The sequence below is a fragment of the Punica granatum genome, chromosome 7 (assembly GCF_007655135.1).
Source record: "Punica granatum isolate Tunisia-2019 chromosome 7, ASM765513v2, whole genome shotgun sequence".
NCBI lineage: Eukaryota > Viridiplantae > Streptophyta > Magnoliopsida > Myrtales > Lythraceae > Punica > Punica granatum.
Window position 1 is genome coordinate 2,751,944 of NC_045133.1, and position 16,062 is coordinate 2,768,005.

The 16,062-nt window shown below is 37.4% G+C and overlaps 1 protein-coding gene across 2 annotated transcripts; it reads right to left on the minus strand.

The window, feature by feature from the left end:
* Nucleotides 1-477: 477 nt before the first annotated feature.
* LOC116213790 (DENN domain and WD repeat-containing protein SCD1) lies at nucleotides 478-14,375 on the minus strand. Of its 2 annotated transcripts, none has more exons than XM_031548853.1 (31): nucleotides 13,926-14,375; nucleotides 13,727-13,820; nucleotides 13,059-13,260; nucleotides 12,604-12,745; nucleotides 12,402-12,502; nucleotides 11,249-11,312; nucleotides 10,913-11,026; nucleotides 9,982-10,202; nucleotides 9,197-9,251; nucleotides 9,019-9,102; nucleotides 8,398-8,593; nucleotides 8,162-8,291; nucleotides 7,985-8,048; nucleotides 7,848-7,892; nucleotides 7,603-7,678; nucleotides 7,397-7,470; nucleotides 7,262-7,312; nucleotides 6,729-6,886; nucleotides 6,145-6,192; nucleotides 5,376-5,433; nucleotides 5,186-5,269; nucleotides 4,349-4,610; nucleotides 4,076-4,272; nucleotides 3,702-3,766; nucleotides 3,470-3,593; nucleotides 2,710-2,891; nucleotides 2,284-2,355; nucleotides 2,014-2,174; nucleotides 1,791-1,832; nucleotides 1,212-1,417; nucleotides 478-831 (listed from the first exon to the last, which is right to left on the minus strand). In XM_031548853.1, exons 1-31 carry the CDS (start codon nucleotides 14,097-14,099, stop codon nucleotides 736-738), a joined length of 3,642 nt encoding a protein of 1,213 aa, XP_031404713.1. In that variant the 5' UTR covers nucleotides 14,100-14,375; the 3' UTR covers nucleotides 478-735. The 2 variants fall into 2 exon arrangements, with proteins under 2 accessions (XP_031404713.1, XP_031404714.1); XM_031548854.1 differs by having other exon boundaries at nucleotides 12,604-12,755; nucleotides 13,926-14,374.
* Nucleotides 14,376-16,062: the final 1,687 nt, after the last annotated feature.

Sequence of the window (16,062 nt, forward strand, 5' to 3'; positions counted from 1 at the left end):
TCTCAGGAGCTCCAAATTGAACAATTACGGATCGTCAAATTTCATGTCCTGGTATAGAGGTTAATCGCATAGTTTAGACCTCGTATTCAATTCTTATTAAGTTGCTCCACGCCAGTTGATTTTGTCAAATCAAACCGCCACCGTTAAGAAATCTCCTAGGCTATGGCTTCATCTAACTAAAGACGTAATCTCTTATCGAGTTAATATTAGTATCATCATCGCGACGTGATAGTAATATGCTTTGAGTGGAGCTCATCGAGAAAAAGGTAAAAATTAACTGGATCAAATTGGAGTGATCAAAATCCGTAAGGCCGATCCCATCCAGAGAAATTGAATCATTCCATCTCGGACAGAAAAGCAGTTGATCGGTCGACTTTTGACGGAAAATTTGCAGTGTCCTTCCAGTTCATTGCACCGAATATGCCGCACTTATCTGCATCCATTCCGTGTTGGCGAATTTCGAAATATACATCTCAGTGCAATGAAAAACCACCACAAAGCTCCTCATCATTCTCTCCAATGAGTTCACAGATTCTAAAGAAAGACTTGTACATACTGCTGTTATGTGTAACGCAGAATACCAAAGGCCAAGGAAAGCAAAATTTTGGTTCAGCTCGAGTTTTTTCCATTCGTACATGATTTACGGCTCAACCAAGCTCGTAAAAAGGGAAAACTGTTTAAGCAACTTCGTAGGAAATACTAGGGAACGGGCATCGCAGGGGGGCAGAGGGTAATTTAGATGTTGATGGTTGCATCCCACAGCCTAAGGAGGCCGTTACGACCGCCACTACAAATTCTTTTTCTTTCGAGGTCCGAAGCCACGCATCTCACCTAAATAAAATTGAGGAAGTGAAAATGAAAATAATATTCAGGAAAAAAGAAAAGAGTAATTGATATCTATCATTGAAGTCGAGAACTTCAACCATTTCATTGTCCGAAAGCTTTTATCAGAAAATACTTCCAAAAACACCTGAAATAGTTCCCAAACCGTAATCTAAAGGTTTCCTTTTCTTTTCCTTTTTAAGTCAAAGCAAAAACTTCCAGCCATTGGATCGACCCAAATATAATCCAGGCCATCCACCGGAAGGATCTAATAGCGAATTATGTCTATCTCCCAGCATGTTCCTCAATGTAAAATAATATAGGGAGAAACGTACCAACTTTTTCGTGATGTAAGTGAAAGAAGGAATAAAAAAAAGAAGGATGCATACCACAGCTACTGTTTTCTGAGGGGTTCGGTAGAGTTGCCACCCGGGCATTTTCGAACCAGAGCTCGAGAAGCCCATCCTCTCTTGCGGCCGATGGAAGAGAGACAGTGAATTATCGGCTGCTCCAATTCCTAGCCAGTGCTCCCCCGCATTTATCGACAATATAGCAGATGAATGGATAGTCACATTCTTCATGCATCTTATACCTCCTGCAAACATGTAAAATAAATATAAGGTTTGCGCCTCCTTTTAATGGGCTAATTATCAAGTCTGTAATAAGTTCCATAAATGTAAGATAGATCTCCTCCAAAAAATAGAACAAAAGTCGCTATTTTTAAGGATCTATAGAAAGAAATGCCTGCCCCACAATCTTGCGGGAACTGTGTTTGGCTTTGAAAATTGTCATCTCACAACAGTTTCCAACAAAAATTATGTTACACAGTTTCTTTCTTAAATTCAGAGGTATATAATTCTGATAGAGTTTAAATGCGTTTAGGTTTATGCTAATAATCTGTCAAAAAGAGAAATCTTTTAAGAGAGTCGAAAGAGAGACAATTAACTATCGGGATCTGCAGCACTCACCCTCCTCGTTTCCCCAGAATCTGATGAGGCCATCACTTGAACCTGCAACGGACAGAAAAATGCAATTCATGTTGGCAATTGGTTATGTCTGTAGATGTACAGTTTCCAAGTGTTTATGGGGAACAAAAAGATCCCTTTGTGGTCTAGTTCTCACACTGTAATTATGAGGAAGAAGAAAAGAGAATCAAACTAGCAAAAGATGACATGGGGATGAAGGGCTGACCTGTAATTATGGCTTTATCTGACGCAGAATATTCAACACACAATATTGGGCCTGCATGGCATGCTAGAACTGCATCACACGCTCCTCGGGAAACAGACCAAACTCGTGCTGTCCAATCATCACTACCAGTAATCAGAGTGTCACCCACCATTCTAATGGACCTGTAACAATGAAACAAATTAATGGCGTGCTTGCTCAGTTGTTCCACTTAAGAAATTAAGGCAATAAGGGTTATCCAAGGATAAACTACAACATTGTGTACTTGCTCACCTGATCCATTTCGTGTGCCCTAAAAGCTTGTGCATTTGCTTGCCCGCACGAATATCCCAGATGTTGGCAACACTGAAAACCAAAGTATATGAGCAATACATCATAATCAAAATCTGGAACATGCCAAAATTTACGACCTAAAATTTCAAGGAAGCATAGCAGAAATAATCCCCCCTGTATCCTGCCCATGGTGGTGTCCACATCCTCACTCTTCACAGAAATTTGCCTATCATTGTGGTACAAAGAATACTTTACACCTAATCAATTACACCTGCTAATTATTGCAGGTCTTATGTTGATTCTGATAGTACCCCAAAAAACCCTACAAGAACCCTAATAAATTATTATATTCCTAGCTATGCCAAAAAAAAAAAAAACTCTTCATGGGCCACTCAGGTTTGGAATTAGAGTCTAAAAGATGCATACGCGTCTCTTCCAGCAGCAGCTAAAATTCCCGTTGAATCGTCATATTCCATGCAAAGAACGGCACTTGCGCAACGACCGACAGTTGCCACACAAGTGTCAGTCCTCACATCCCACATCTTCACAGTTCCATCATGGGCAGCAGTGAGGACTCTTTCACCCGATAACATGCGGACACAGCCCACCTGCAAAAATCAATGCTAAAAATTCAATTTCTTTTCGTAAGATTCATTTCTTCCTTAACATTTCTGACAGAACCCACTTAATTAGGGAAAAGGCAGCCACTGTTTAGTTATCCCAGACTTCAAATGATGTTTGGAGTATCAGTATAGCTTGATGGGATCTCATAGCATAGGTTCTAGCATCGAGTCTTGGTATAATTGCTCTACTTTTTTGAGTCATTTCAAATTATATCTACATGTGTCAATTCTTGGCTTATGCAGGGACATAAATGTTCTACCAATGTCAATATGCACTACTGATGGAAACCTCGTAGCAGCTTATAAGCTTCTCGAAAATTGCTAACTTGACCTGGACATTGAAGAGCCCTAATATAATTGACAAACGGGGAAAAATATATTGACATGATGAAACAGAATCCTGTGCACACCAGCACACACTAGATAACATCACTCCAGCAAAATTCTGCATGCTGAAGTGATGTTATAAATCATGCTCGTCTGTGGACTCGGTAGATGGTGAAGAAGCTATATTAATGAGCTAAATGTAAAGACCATGAAAAGATGTTTGTGATTATAAAAACCTGAGCATCGTGGCCTTTCAGCTCTTCCAGAAGCTCATATGTTTGCTTGTCCCAAACAATGACAGAGTTATCATCAGCTCCTGAGACGATCTTTCCTCTGTCAGAACTTATGGCACGGACAGTTCTGCAAACAGGATAGTCGCAATGAATGAGCCAAGGGCATCAAAATCAACAACTAACAAAGGATATTGACTTCTATGAGTCCCTCAAAGAGAGAGGGACAGAGAGAGACCCGGAATGTCCTTTCAGAGTAGCCCTCATTTCATTACCACGGAGACTAGGATCCCAGATTTTAACCTGCACAACATAAAAAAAAAAAAAAAACAAAAACAAGCACGCATCAGCTTATCAGCAAATCTCTATATTTTCCTTTATTTTTCTCATAACAAGAAATCCTATATTGACATCAATATTCATTATATGATCTCCAGTTGATCAAACTATATCCTGAATATGCAGTGCGGGTCTTCATATTTTCTCAGAACTCCGTGACACAAAATACTTATTGGCTCTCACATATCATCAAAATTTATAAAGTCGATTCAATGACTTGCCAATCCAAATACTCAGCAACAAAGAACAGAAGAAAAAAAAATTTTAACTTACCAAACAGTCTGTACTGCCACTAATAAAGAAACCTGCATCTTCACGGTCTCCCACAAGATCCCAAACTTCTCTTCTAGTAACACAGTGTAGTGCAGTTACAGCACCACTATGGCCCCTGAGTACACGAATACTTGTTTGGACTTTTTTCTGAGCAGCAGAAGTTGGGTCTTGTTTTCGAGGTGTTCCATTCTCCGCAACTGCATTACGAGTATCCATTATATCAGAACATGAAAAACAATATGGTTTCATAAAATAACCCCCAGAAATTCGTACCGGAAGCACCACCATCGGAAGTCCATCCACGAACACGACTAAATGAATGCGTTCGTGAAGACGTGTCTCTGCTGAACATGCTCTGGACCCAGCTCCTTCCAACGCCAGAAGCCTCAGCAGGTTGCTGACCCTCATCTATGCTATCTTTAGTTCGAGGAGAATGCAAGCCTTGGGACGACAATGACTGGGCTTTAACAGATGATATTCCCCAATAACCAACTCGCACTTGCTGAACGTGTGACAAGAATCCTCTGAGTCTGATCTGAAACAAGTCGACAAGAAGCAAGTCAGTGACCAAGTGAAAAACATCGTCCCAAATCCAGTGGCTGAATAAATAATCATAATCCAATGATTCCATTATTGAGAGTCATTTTGTTGATAATCTGGCAAACAACCACGATGTTTGAAGTACTATTCAATTCCAGCCTTTCGAAAGAAATTTCAAGAAAGATTGCTTTGCAGAAGGAAACTTTCTTTTTCCTTAAATTCATGCAGCCTCATTCTACTGCTACAAACTTCAAGAGCTTCCTTCTCATTTCAATCAGATAAAAATGGAGACTTACCACGATCACCACACCATTGACTGAAATGTCTACAGTAACTTCCTCTGTTTTAAGCGCTCAATAGTCCAAAAGCAACTCATGGCCATTTTGATGGCTTCACAAATTTCCCCAGAGTGGGAACATCATTGCCTCAAAATAAAAGTTTTAATGTTGATAGAGCACGGATTTGATCATATCTAAGCAACTACTGGAAAGGCAACATTCTGCCAGTTCATTTGAAGATGACAGATCAAATTGAAATTCTTCAACAATATCAATTAAACATTTAACTTACAAATTGTTTATATCCGACTTGCTGCTTCTCTGCTATGGTTTCAATCATGTACCAAGCGTCCATATCAGGAAGTCCCAGGCCAGCCTTAAAGAGACACATTTAGAATTCTGTTAGTAAATAGAACTAGGAAAGTACTCGTAAACTCGTCGATGTGCTAGAAATGAAGGAGAGACCTATAAAACAAAATTACCATGTGCGATGCCACTACAATTAGCTGGGTTGACACCTGAATTGCATAATTGACGGCACTAATAAAAAAGAAATGAACACTGATAAGATTTCTTCCAATTAAACTAATCACAATCTTGAAATTCAACTTGCATATATACGAACCACTCATTTCAATTACATATGTCGTAAAACCAAAATTGTTGTTTTTACCAAAAAGTAAAAGTAAAAATAAAAATAAAGCAAAAACTGTTGTAAGAAGCCTGCTAAGAACAAGCTATACTGGCAACACATAAGAAAGTTATAACACCACTGACGGGCTAAATTCCTATAGATGATGACCAAATAGAGAGAGAGAGAGAGAGTAAATGCTAAGGATCTCTATGTTCAGTTGGCCACAAGCGTAAAACAGTAATTCCTCTTACATCAATAATCAGAAATTTCACAATATGACAAACCCCTTACCCACAGATTCTGATCTTTCGGCAACCTAAATAGAGTAGCCACCCAAATAAAACTGGTAGCTTCTAGATGAACAAAGAAACGATCAATAATATAACTTCCAACACTGCCAGGATGTTTTCTCTATCTCTTTATCATAAATTTTAAAGACTCTGGAAATCCCATTAAGACAGAAACTAAGAGAAGCAGATGAATAAACATTAAAGGCAACAACTGGATGCATGGGATAACTCACAAAGGACAGGTAACAACAGTACATAACTACAACTATCTACCAGAGAGATAATTGTATAAAACAGAATGCAAGACAGTATTTTATCTGCTGTTACCTGCTTGAAGATCGATCCATGAGATAGTCAAAATAACCTTCCCAAAACCTGCAGGAAATCGTGTGAGTTGAAATTTAATGGATGTTTATATGTATAAATAACCTTCCTTTACATCTCAAATATACTTAAATTTCAAATAGATGAAACTGCCTCATAATCCTTGGCACCCCACTAAGCCATCATTGATGATTGTTTTCCATGTTTTATCGCAGATGAGCAAAAGAGGAACTTCATTAAATGACCAAAGGATTAGCTGTTTCATGCCCCTCTACAATGGTGCCATAACACATCCTAGCTGAATAATTTAAGTCAAGGCACATACTTAAATTTCCTGGCAGATTCTGCTGATTGGGACTGATTCATGAGTTTCAGTTTTAGTACTATGAACTTTTAAACGAAATTGTCAGTCCCACATATTGCCTACAACAAATAACTAAATTTCCTGGGGATAAATATGAATAGTACGATTCTGATTCATGAGAGTTTCAGGTAATTCCACAAACTAAGAACTAAACAAGTCTCCTGACATGATGAGAAGAATCCCTAAAGAGCAAGTATCTAGAATTATGAATGTTTAAGCATACCTCAGTTCCTCCCATATTGACAAAGATATAAGATGGCGCTGAATGTAGTCAGGAACATTATTAGCATCTTTCTTAAACATTTCAGCAGAAACTTCGAGGGCGTCCCTGATTGTCAATACATCATTCCTAGAGGTTGCACGGCCGATTGCTGTTTTCAGCTGACATTGCAAAGTTATAGAGAGAGTGATGAGCAAATATTCAATAAATTGAACACTCAGAAGATAACTCATACAGAGATGCAAAACAGAAAGGGGCAAAACAAGTACTGGCATGAGAAAATCAGAACAAATATCACCAAGAAGATTCTGGGTCAAAGGATGGTAAATATGAAAATCTATGATTTCCAAAAATTCAACAAATTCTTGAAACGGGTAAAATGAGAAGGCGAATGCCAATGGTTACGCTAACAGGAAAAAAATACAAAGATAAATATTAGTTAGACATGTGAACCATTATCACTCAAAACTAGAGCTTCAAGTCATCAATGTAATTTCAAGGAATCAAATCGATAGCTTGATACGGTATTAACGCACCAATTCTTTTACGGCAATAAACTGTTCATCAGTCAATTGACCTTGCCATCCCTGAAATCAAAATACAGTGATGAAGTTACAATGAATGCATAGATGGGATATCTGGTCATGAGCATAATTTTCAGTGATACATACTGAATTAATGTGCTCTCTTATACATTCAACGAAGCCACTGCCACCGATGCCCTCAGCATCAGATTCAATCAAAGCTGAAAACAGCAAAATTTGAGTGTATTAGTTCAGAGTGCCTCTTGATCTCATCATGTGATTAGTGGATCATCAAATAAAGTGCAGAAAAAAAAAACAAAATATGTATCAGAAAGATCTCTGCAAAAGCATGCCTAGGATGGTGCCATATTCAAAGGATGAAAGAGGATCATCAGTTGCTCCAAGTTTAAGAAGTCGCAGCCATAGGCCCTGCTTGGACGAAAATGGAATAAAACTAAAATGTTACTAGACAAGAAACCGACTGCAAAACCGTAACATAAACTTAGAAATTCCATAAGAACTTTTCTGGTTGAGAGAAGAAGAGTCATCACAATATCTACAAGAACTCTTATCGTGAGAAGATGAGACGTCGCCTTACCTGAAGTTTAACTTTTATATCCAATACCATGCGCTCCCTCTCAGCCTACAACAGATTGATTTAAGGTTATTATAGTGCCATAGGCCCAGAACATCAAGTGTCAATTGTGAGAATGAAGAATGTAGTAAATAACTCACAGCCCTCTCCATTGGACTCAGAGTTTCAGCCTTTGAATCCTTTGCAACCAACACAACGGGTGAGCTGGTTAAAAGAGAACTGAATTTAGTTATCCACAAGGTTCAGCTTCTACTAACTGCCGTATCAGCGATCCGAGCAAAATTGAAATTCTCAATACGCAATAGGTAGTCTCATACCCAGGACCATGCTTGGCTGAGTAATCAAAGCTTCTACTTGCAGCTTCCAGAATCTGCTTTCTCCTCTCTTCTTGCTCTTCTGTTCTGATGTTTGAAGGAAATCTATCATAGGTGTACTTGGCACCAGATCCTGCAAATGAAAGAGCACAAATGGATGCCCCAGTAACATGTAGTAATCAATTGCTAGGCACACTGGTGGTACATTTAGCATGGTTGATTTGGCAAAACATTTTCACCTGATGTTCCACCATCAGAATCTGATATTGTTATGATCTCAGGCTCCGCCAAAGATGAAGGAAGAATTGAAGTAGGATTTTGTCCCCTTCCAATTGCATCTTGTAACTTGTCAAGGAGATTCGCCCCGTTTTCATCAGAACCGAGACCTCTCTCCAAGTAGTCCAAGAAACCAAGAGACTCCAAAAACTGCGTGATCTGTGTCAATGAGAAGAAAAGATAAGTTTAAAATTTGCAGAAATGAAAACCAATTAAAGGTAGATATAAAAACTCTGCTAGCACAGGCAGTTGACAAAAAGCTAAGCAAAAAATAAATAGGTAAAAAAAACAGGGACATAACTATAGATATTCTATGACTTTTTTCTATAATTTTTTTTACCGTGTATGTATGGACGCAAGTTCTGATCGGCTATTTGTGTTGTATCTAACTAACTAGTGATCAAATGGAAACCAAGTCACCACATCACTCTTTAACATTCTCCATTCCAGAGAGCATCATAAGTCTCAACGGATATATCATTGCTCAAAGAAAGAAGGCCCAAAACAGAACAGAAAAGGAAATGCAGCACAGCAGTATACAAGATAAGGATTTGAAACAATAGAGCGAAATTATCAAGGATTACCATTGGCCCGGGTGGTTCATTGGTTGAGCGGGAGCGTTTCTTTAGAAATGCTTGATTGTTGAATACTTGTGTTGCAGAATTTTCCTGAAAAAGTTTGCGTTCACCATAGGAAATATCAAAATCATTATTAGGGTAAAAAGAAAATTGTAAGGACCAAAAATAGATGCAAGTAGCTTACAATAAAATTGCGGTAGCCCCCTAGTAAGGATGCAAAGAACTTCAGAAAAATCATCCTGCAAAATCAACCAAGAAACTCAGAAAAACCTCTTTCAATTACCAAAAATGAAATAATATCTGTTGGATTGCAGAAAAAAATGATATTACTTGTGTAACTCTACAGAAGCATCTACAGTATTAAATACCAACAAAATGAGAAAATGATTGCAAGAAGCAATACCAATCACATAATATATTTGCATTTATAGTTGGAGGTACAAATAATATATCCTTCATCTCTAAAAAGGGTTTCTATCATAGTAATACAGCTATTATCTTTCCAATCAGAAACAAAGTGAAATGGTGACTGCAGTTGAGGCTAGAGCATGCTCAGCATCAAATAAATTAGATGATGCAATGAATCTACTTTTCTTTTAAACTCTGATTGAATTTGAAAGGTGTGAATACCTTAATGGAAACTTGTGATGTCTTTACCAAGAGTGAAGAATCCTAGCAAAGGTAGTTTGTTCGAAAATAAATGAGAAATATGCCTACGGCTATAACTAGTCAAATAAAAAAGTGTCATTGCTACTAGTAAATGTAAAAGAGCGTTCATGAACATTATCTGGAATGGTAAACATAGCCTTCACGAACAACAGTCTTAACATCAGCACAAACAACGTAAAAGGGCATGAAAAGGTTATGAAGACATCAACACAGGGGACACACCAATACTATCCAGGAGAATCCTCATAGAAATACATTGAGAAGGATAATTTATCTAAAGGAACTGCAGCTGCAACCCACCTGAGTTGAAGATCATGGTCTTCTCCCCATGGCTTTTTGCCAGCTTTGGAATACAGCTCATATGAACCACCTAAATCAGCCTTCATGAGATCTATCCCAACAACATTGGGATGCAACAATTTGGTTATCTCTTCACGCAAAGAACTTAACTCTGGTTCTGGAATAGGAGGTATTTCCTCCGATGTTGTGATGCGGTTATACTCAAGTTCAACAACAACTACCTGAAAGATTATTAATGTAGAGCTAAAAATAAGCATATAACAAAGTCTCAAATTGATGTGAATAAAACAGTAACTTCACATTGTATTTCCAGTATCAATCACTACATCAAATTATTGAACATCATTAGCTTCGGACATAAGGAACACATACAACAAAGAAAGCAACAAAGCAAAAAAACAAAATTAATCACTAATTCTTTGGTGGGATAAGTAACCACATTATTATCTGAAGCATTCAACAGCTAAGAACCCACAACTCCTCCAAAAAGTTCTAGGAGGGCCGGGGGGGGGGGGGAATCAATGGTATTCCAACTCACTGCTCAAAAAGAATGAGTGCTCATATCAACTTCCAAAAAGAAAGGGTGTTCAAAGTTATATTCCTCTAGTCTCATTCTTCAAAAGCTTTTAAAAGGCACAAGTAGAATGAAATCTAATGGTCCAATTTCTAGTTCATAGCTTTCAAGATCTGGTTCAGTATTTCAACATATACAAAGGTTTTTCTTATCACTACCCCTGGTTCAGGCATTTTCACCATGCTTTTCTGACCTGCACTAAGCATTAAGACTAAGCAGCAAGAATGAAAACAGCCATTGCATAGTGCTCACAGAGAGAAAAACATACTAAAATGCTATAGAAGGGTAGAGAATAGATTTGGCAGTTGGAAAACACCAACAAGCAACAGCAACTACATGTTGAGAAAAAGAACTTACACCATCCATAGCTAGAGTGGACGTATCAACACCTGAATGTAGACCCATCATATATGGTGTTGGAGCATCTATATAGTCTACTCCACTGAAAAATAGCAATGGAATGTAGACATGCTTCAGCAGAAGAAAGATACAAGATCAGATGATATTCAAGACAGCACACGAAATACATGTCTTACAGGCATAAGCAAGTTAAGAGAAACCAGGATAAACTATTCGACCGAAACGTGATTGAATAGCACATCATTTATAACCCACATATATGCAGCACGAAGAATGATACAGGCATCAACTTATGCAGACGCAAGCCATAAATAAATAGGTTCTTATGCTCACCTGCCATCTAAATGGATAAATCAGATGGCATATGGCTTCTGACACGAGAGTTAAAAGAGAGTACCTGCCAAAAGTATATAGTAGACTTTAAATAACATTTATTTAAATAATCGATTGATAGCAGCTACAAAATAGTAGGGAGATCATGTAAACAAAACAAACGCACAAACACTTGTTTACTATAATAGATTATGGCACTATTAGTAATATCAGTAAACTAAAGCCCAGATCTTGTTAGCTAAAAAATGAAAAGGCCCTGCTTGGGTTACAACTACACTGAAATAATGAGGCAACAACTAGATTCAAGCCAAAATTTGAAATGTTGGAATCCAAATTAATTGAGGGACCTGTATAGCAGAGAAACAAGTTATGAAGGATAAGGCTATCCATCTTCTAGAAAAAAGGGTCTTGACCTATCTAATGATTTTGGTAAACATGTTTTTGGCATAGTGTAGAACCTCTTTCATTCTAAGAGACACCTCAATGCTTCATAAGCTCATCCTTATCCCTCCTACAAAAATGGGCATAAGATGATCGAGGCTAATTCTACTGCATATGGAAATCTTGCATCCATTAGATTTTGCAGAATGAAGACCCTTTTTCCCTTCCACCATACCATTCTGCCCACAGCACAAAATGTCTGCACCTTTTCTCGCACAAATAATAGCAAAATGACAGAAGCAACAATATATAACCAAGTAATCTATATATAGCCCCCGAGCACAAAATGTCTAGTGTAAACGAAGAGAAGAAACTATAGGAAATCTCCTAACAGGAAAAATCTTGTCACAAGCATTAGACATGCTACTTCTACAGTGTGGCATTTAAACACGGCCTACAATAATAATGTCCCGGAATCAGACATCAGAAAAGGAAACAAAAATCAGACAATATACACGACATGTATCAAAGAGAAAGATCTGTGAAAACAGCAGATATTATACTACTACAACAAATATATATATATATATATATATTATGAAAACAGCTTCCCATAAAGACATATTCCAGATCCAAAACAGTATCTCTCAAGCCAAATGAAGATCTTTAGAGCATCAGTAGTTAGTGTAGCTCAATTCGACCGAAAGCCATTATCATGACATATGGTAGAGCATTTATCTGAGAACTTTCAGCTAAAAAAGCAGATACATACTTGTTTGATCGGAGCAAAATTCGTCTTTCAAGCAACACAGCTGTAAAAAGCTTAATTAAATTGTCAACATCCAAGCACTGGATGATAGGCTGAAATGAAATCTGCAGAGAACACAAACAACAGATATAAATTATGTCGTGATTGACTACCAAAACAACTCATTGCATTTCAGCAGAACAAACAGAAACTGCAGATTCCATACATCGACATGAGGAAGCCCATCTTTAGGTGGAGCCTCCACTGAGAGTAATGAATTCTCGATGGCGAACAATACTCGATCCTTTCCCGGAGTGGGCAAAGGAACATTTGATACTACACCTGCTATCACCTCCCATAATGGTTTGCTGGAAGTTGCTGCAGATTGTTAGATTAAACAGACTAACTGACTGCATTCCATATGCTAAGAAACCAATTAGACAAGCCAACTTGAGAGCCGTGAAAAACTTTATTAGCATATGCCTCTGTTGCAGGAGGTTGCATGTGTGTTTGTAAGTAGAGGGATGTTATACACAGACAATGTCTTACATACCCAATAGCCTGACAGGCCAGATGATTATACTCTCTGTGCAGAAGGTGGAAAGTTTGGTTTTATCATGAAGCAATTTAAATTTATTGCTTGTAGCTGAATGAAAAGTTTTCTTTGGTAAAGACATTTACCTACTTCCACTCGAAGAGAAGCAAAGCATAAATATTTCCTCAAGGGAAGTTCGTAGCACATTAAAGCTCGGGGACCGTGAAACAAGACATATACATTTGTCAGCAAATGAATTTGCTGGTATATGATAAGCTTCAGCAATGTCCTCGCTGACTGGATCGCGAAAAGCAATACAGCTAACATAAATTTTTGATCCATCTCCATCTGGCAGCATTACATTGTGTTAGGAACATATTCATGAAGAATTATATGCAAAACTTTAAGGCATTAACAGAAAAAAGAAACTCCAAAAAATCAAAGGAAGAACCGGATAAAACTGAATATAAGATTATCAGGTCAGCTAGAAAGATTTCAGCTTTATTCACTTTGCAACATCAGCATGAGGAGAATCTCAGCGCATGATTTCACACTCCCACTACTTACCTTCATTTTTTCCACCCTGATAACAGGGATTCCGGGCTTCACCCGACTATAAAGAGTTTCTATAAGTGACCAACTTCTACATCTCATACTACTTAAATCAGAGTGCTGCAGTAGTTCATCATAAGAGAAAAGTTATTTACTTCAGACAAAACAGAACAAGATCAAACATGTAACAGCTTATATGATCCCCAACTATAGAATTAGCAAGCAAACAGCAACAAAGGCAACGCAAAGCTCGCTAGAATACCAGTAAGGACTATCGGGTAGCTCCGTGGGAAAGTCGAGGGATCATTGGAATCGAAACCCGACGAATAGAAAGCCACCCCAGCTGGCAACACACACTGCAATAGATGCGGAGGTTGAAAGATCAATAAATGTCATATGTGGATTCTTCAATGATGCAATGTACAGACTGAGCAGTCAAGTGGGGAGATTGCAGAGCTCACCGTAGGGAGCTGAGGAGGCGGAGAAGAGTATAGCTTGTGATCGGACGGCGGGTACTGATCGAGCAAGGAGGGCAAGTACATGATGCCGGTCCCATGGAATCCTTTCTCCTCGTACAGCGTCCGAATCTCGGGGCCGATCCCACACATCACGAAGTACTCGAAAATCCTCGCCATTTCCGAGCCTGTGAGCAACCTTCACGCGGCTTCTCTCTCTTCTATCTTCTTCAGAGCCAGAGAAGAGGGCGGGAGGGAAGGGGTTGGCGGGATCAGGAGGACATGGATCTGGGTCAAGTATGAGGCCTCTGAGCTCGCCGGAGCTTGGAACTTAGCAGTCTTCCGCAGGTGAATCGAGATCCACCGAGCTGTCTCCTCGAGCTCGCTGCAATGGAGGCTCGATTGGGTCTCGGGATTTGGTCGCCGGCTCTCTGAACGTTAACGGAGAGGCTGACCATGCAAGGTCTTCCCGTAAATTATTAAAGAATTAGGGGCATAATAGTCTTTTCAGCTGGACTTGCAAGTTGCAACGGGTGGGGCGGTCCTTTGTAAATTTCGGGAGCTCTACGGAATTAGGTGGCACCGAGGAGGGTTTGCAATGATTATGTCCCCCTCATATTCATTGAGAAATTCTTTTTTTGCCTTTTAATAATTTTGAAAAAAAATCCTGTTGGGATTTGATCTGATAATAAAATAGAGTACAAACATTCACCTCGACACCAGACAATACCTCCGAATTTGCAGTGGGGTCGCGAACCCGGTCCGGGAGGTCGCGAGTCCCGATTTCGTCAAATTAGGGCGCTTGTGAGCCCCTTGTGGGTCGGGAGCTTAGGGCTCGCCAGAGATGGATGAGTTCCGACGAGCCCTAAGGGTAACCGTTTATCTCTCTTTTTTAATTTAACTTTTTTAAAAAGTTCTTAATAAATATTATTTTAATATTTGTTATTGTGTACTATATTTAATATTTTGAATTTTATGATTTAAAAAATAAAAAATTTAATTTTCATATTTTTATATAATATGAAGATCATTAATACAAGATTTATAAAAGAGATACGATCTACTTACGAAAACATATTTGCTACAATTTGAAAATATAAATATTCATAAGAGAAATCACTTGATAAAAGAATTAATTATATTTTTTCTCGCATTAGTATATTTTATTCATTATTGAGATATCCCAAAATACGATTATATCATAGCACAAAATCTCTTAATTAGAATTTGTTAATTTTGATAATATTTTAACACAAATTTGAGAAAAAAAGAAGCACCATCAAACACCGATGCTTTGGATGGAAAAATATTAGTATACATAAGTAAACGAGAATTCGTGCATTTAATGATGTGAATTAATAGAAATGATGAAATTGTAAATTTATTTGAATATATGGATAAGCATATATAGTATATAACTAATTATACAGTTCCAAAAATATACGATAAAGAATTATTATACGTAGAAATTATATAGATATAATATAGAAGTTTTATTTTTTATCCAAATACAACACTTTACTAAATAAAAATTCAAAAATTTGTGAACCAACTTACTTAAAAAATTAATACTATATAATGAAAGAGAAATTGCAAAATAGAATAATATTTTTATTGGAATTGAAGTATTAGATATTTTTATAATTATTTTCAAATACTTTTTATGTTTTATACATATAAACATTAATAGGATAATGAAAAACAAAAATATGAAAAATCAAAATGATTAAATTAAGATATTACTTTAAAAATATTATTAGGTTTAGTGCTAAAAAATAAAATCCGAGCATTGTACGGGCCATTCATCTAATATTACTTAAACTTGATTTCTCATCTACATATTCCGGTTAGAGTTTTCTTATTTTTATCATGAGGTGAATGGCGTGTTATATAAAAAAGAAAAAGAAAAAAGTGATTAAAAATTCATTTTTGTACTTTTAATAAGAACAAAGGCGAAAATTCGAGCTTCATACGGGTAACGTAAAAATAAAACTATTTTTTAAGTCATTGGTAATATTTGAATATTAGAATTATCATAGTCATATAAAATCGGATGTTAACATATATTCATTCAGATATATAATGAATATTTCTTTAAATATGAAATGAAAAGACCTCGTCATATTATATATATATATATATA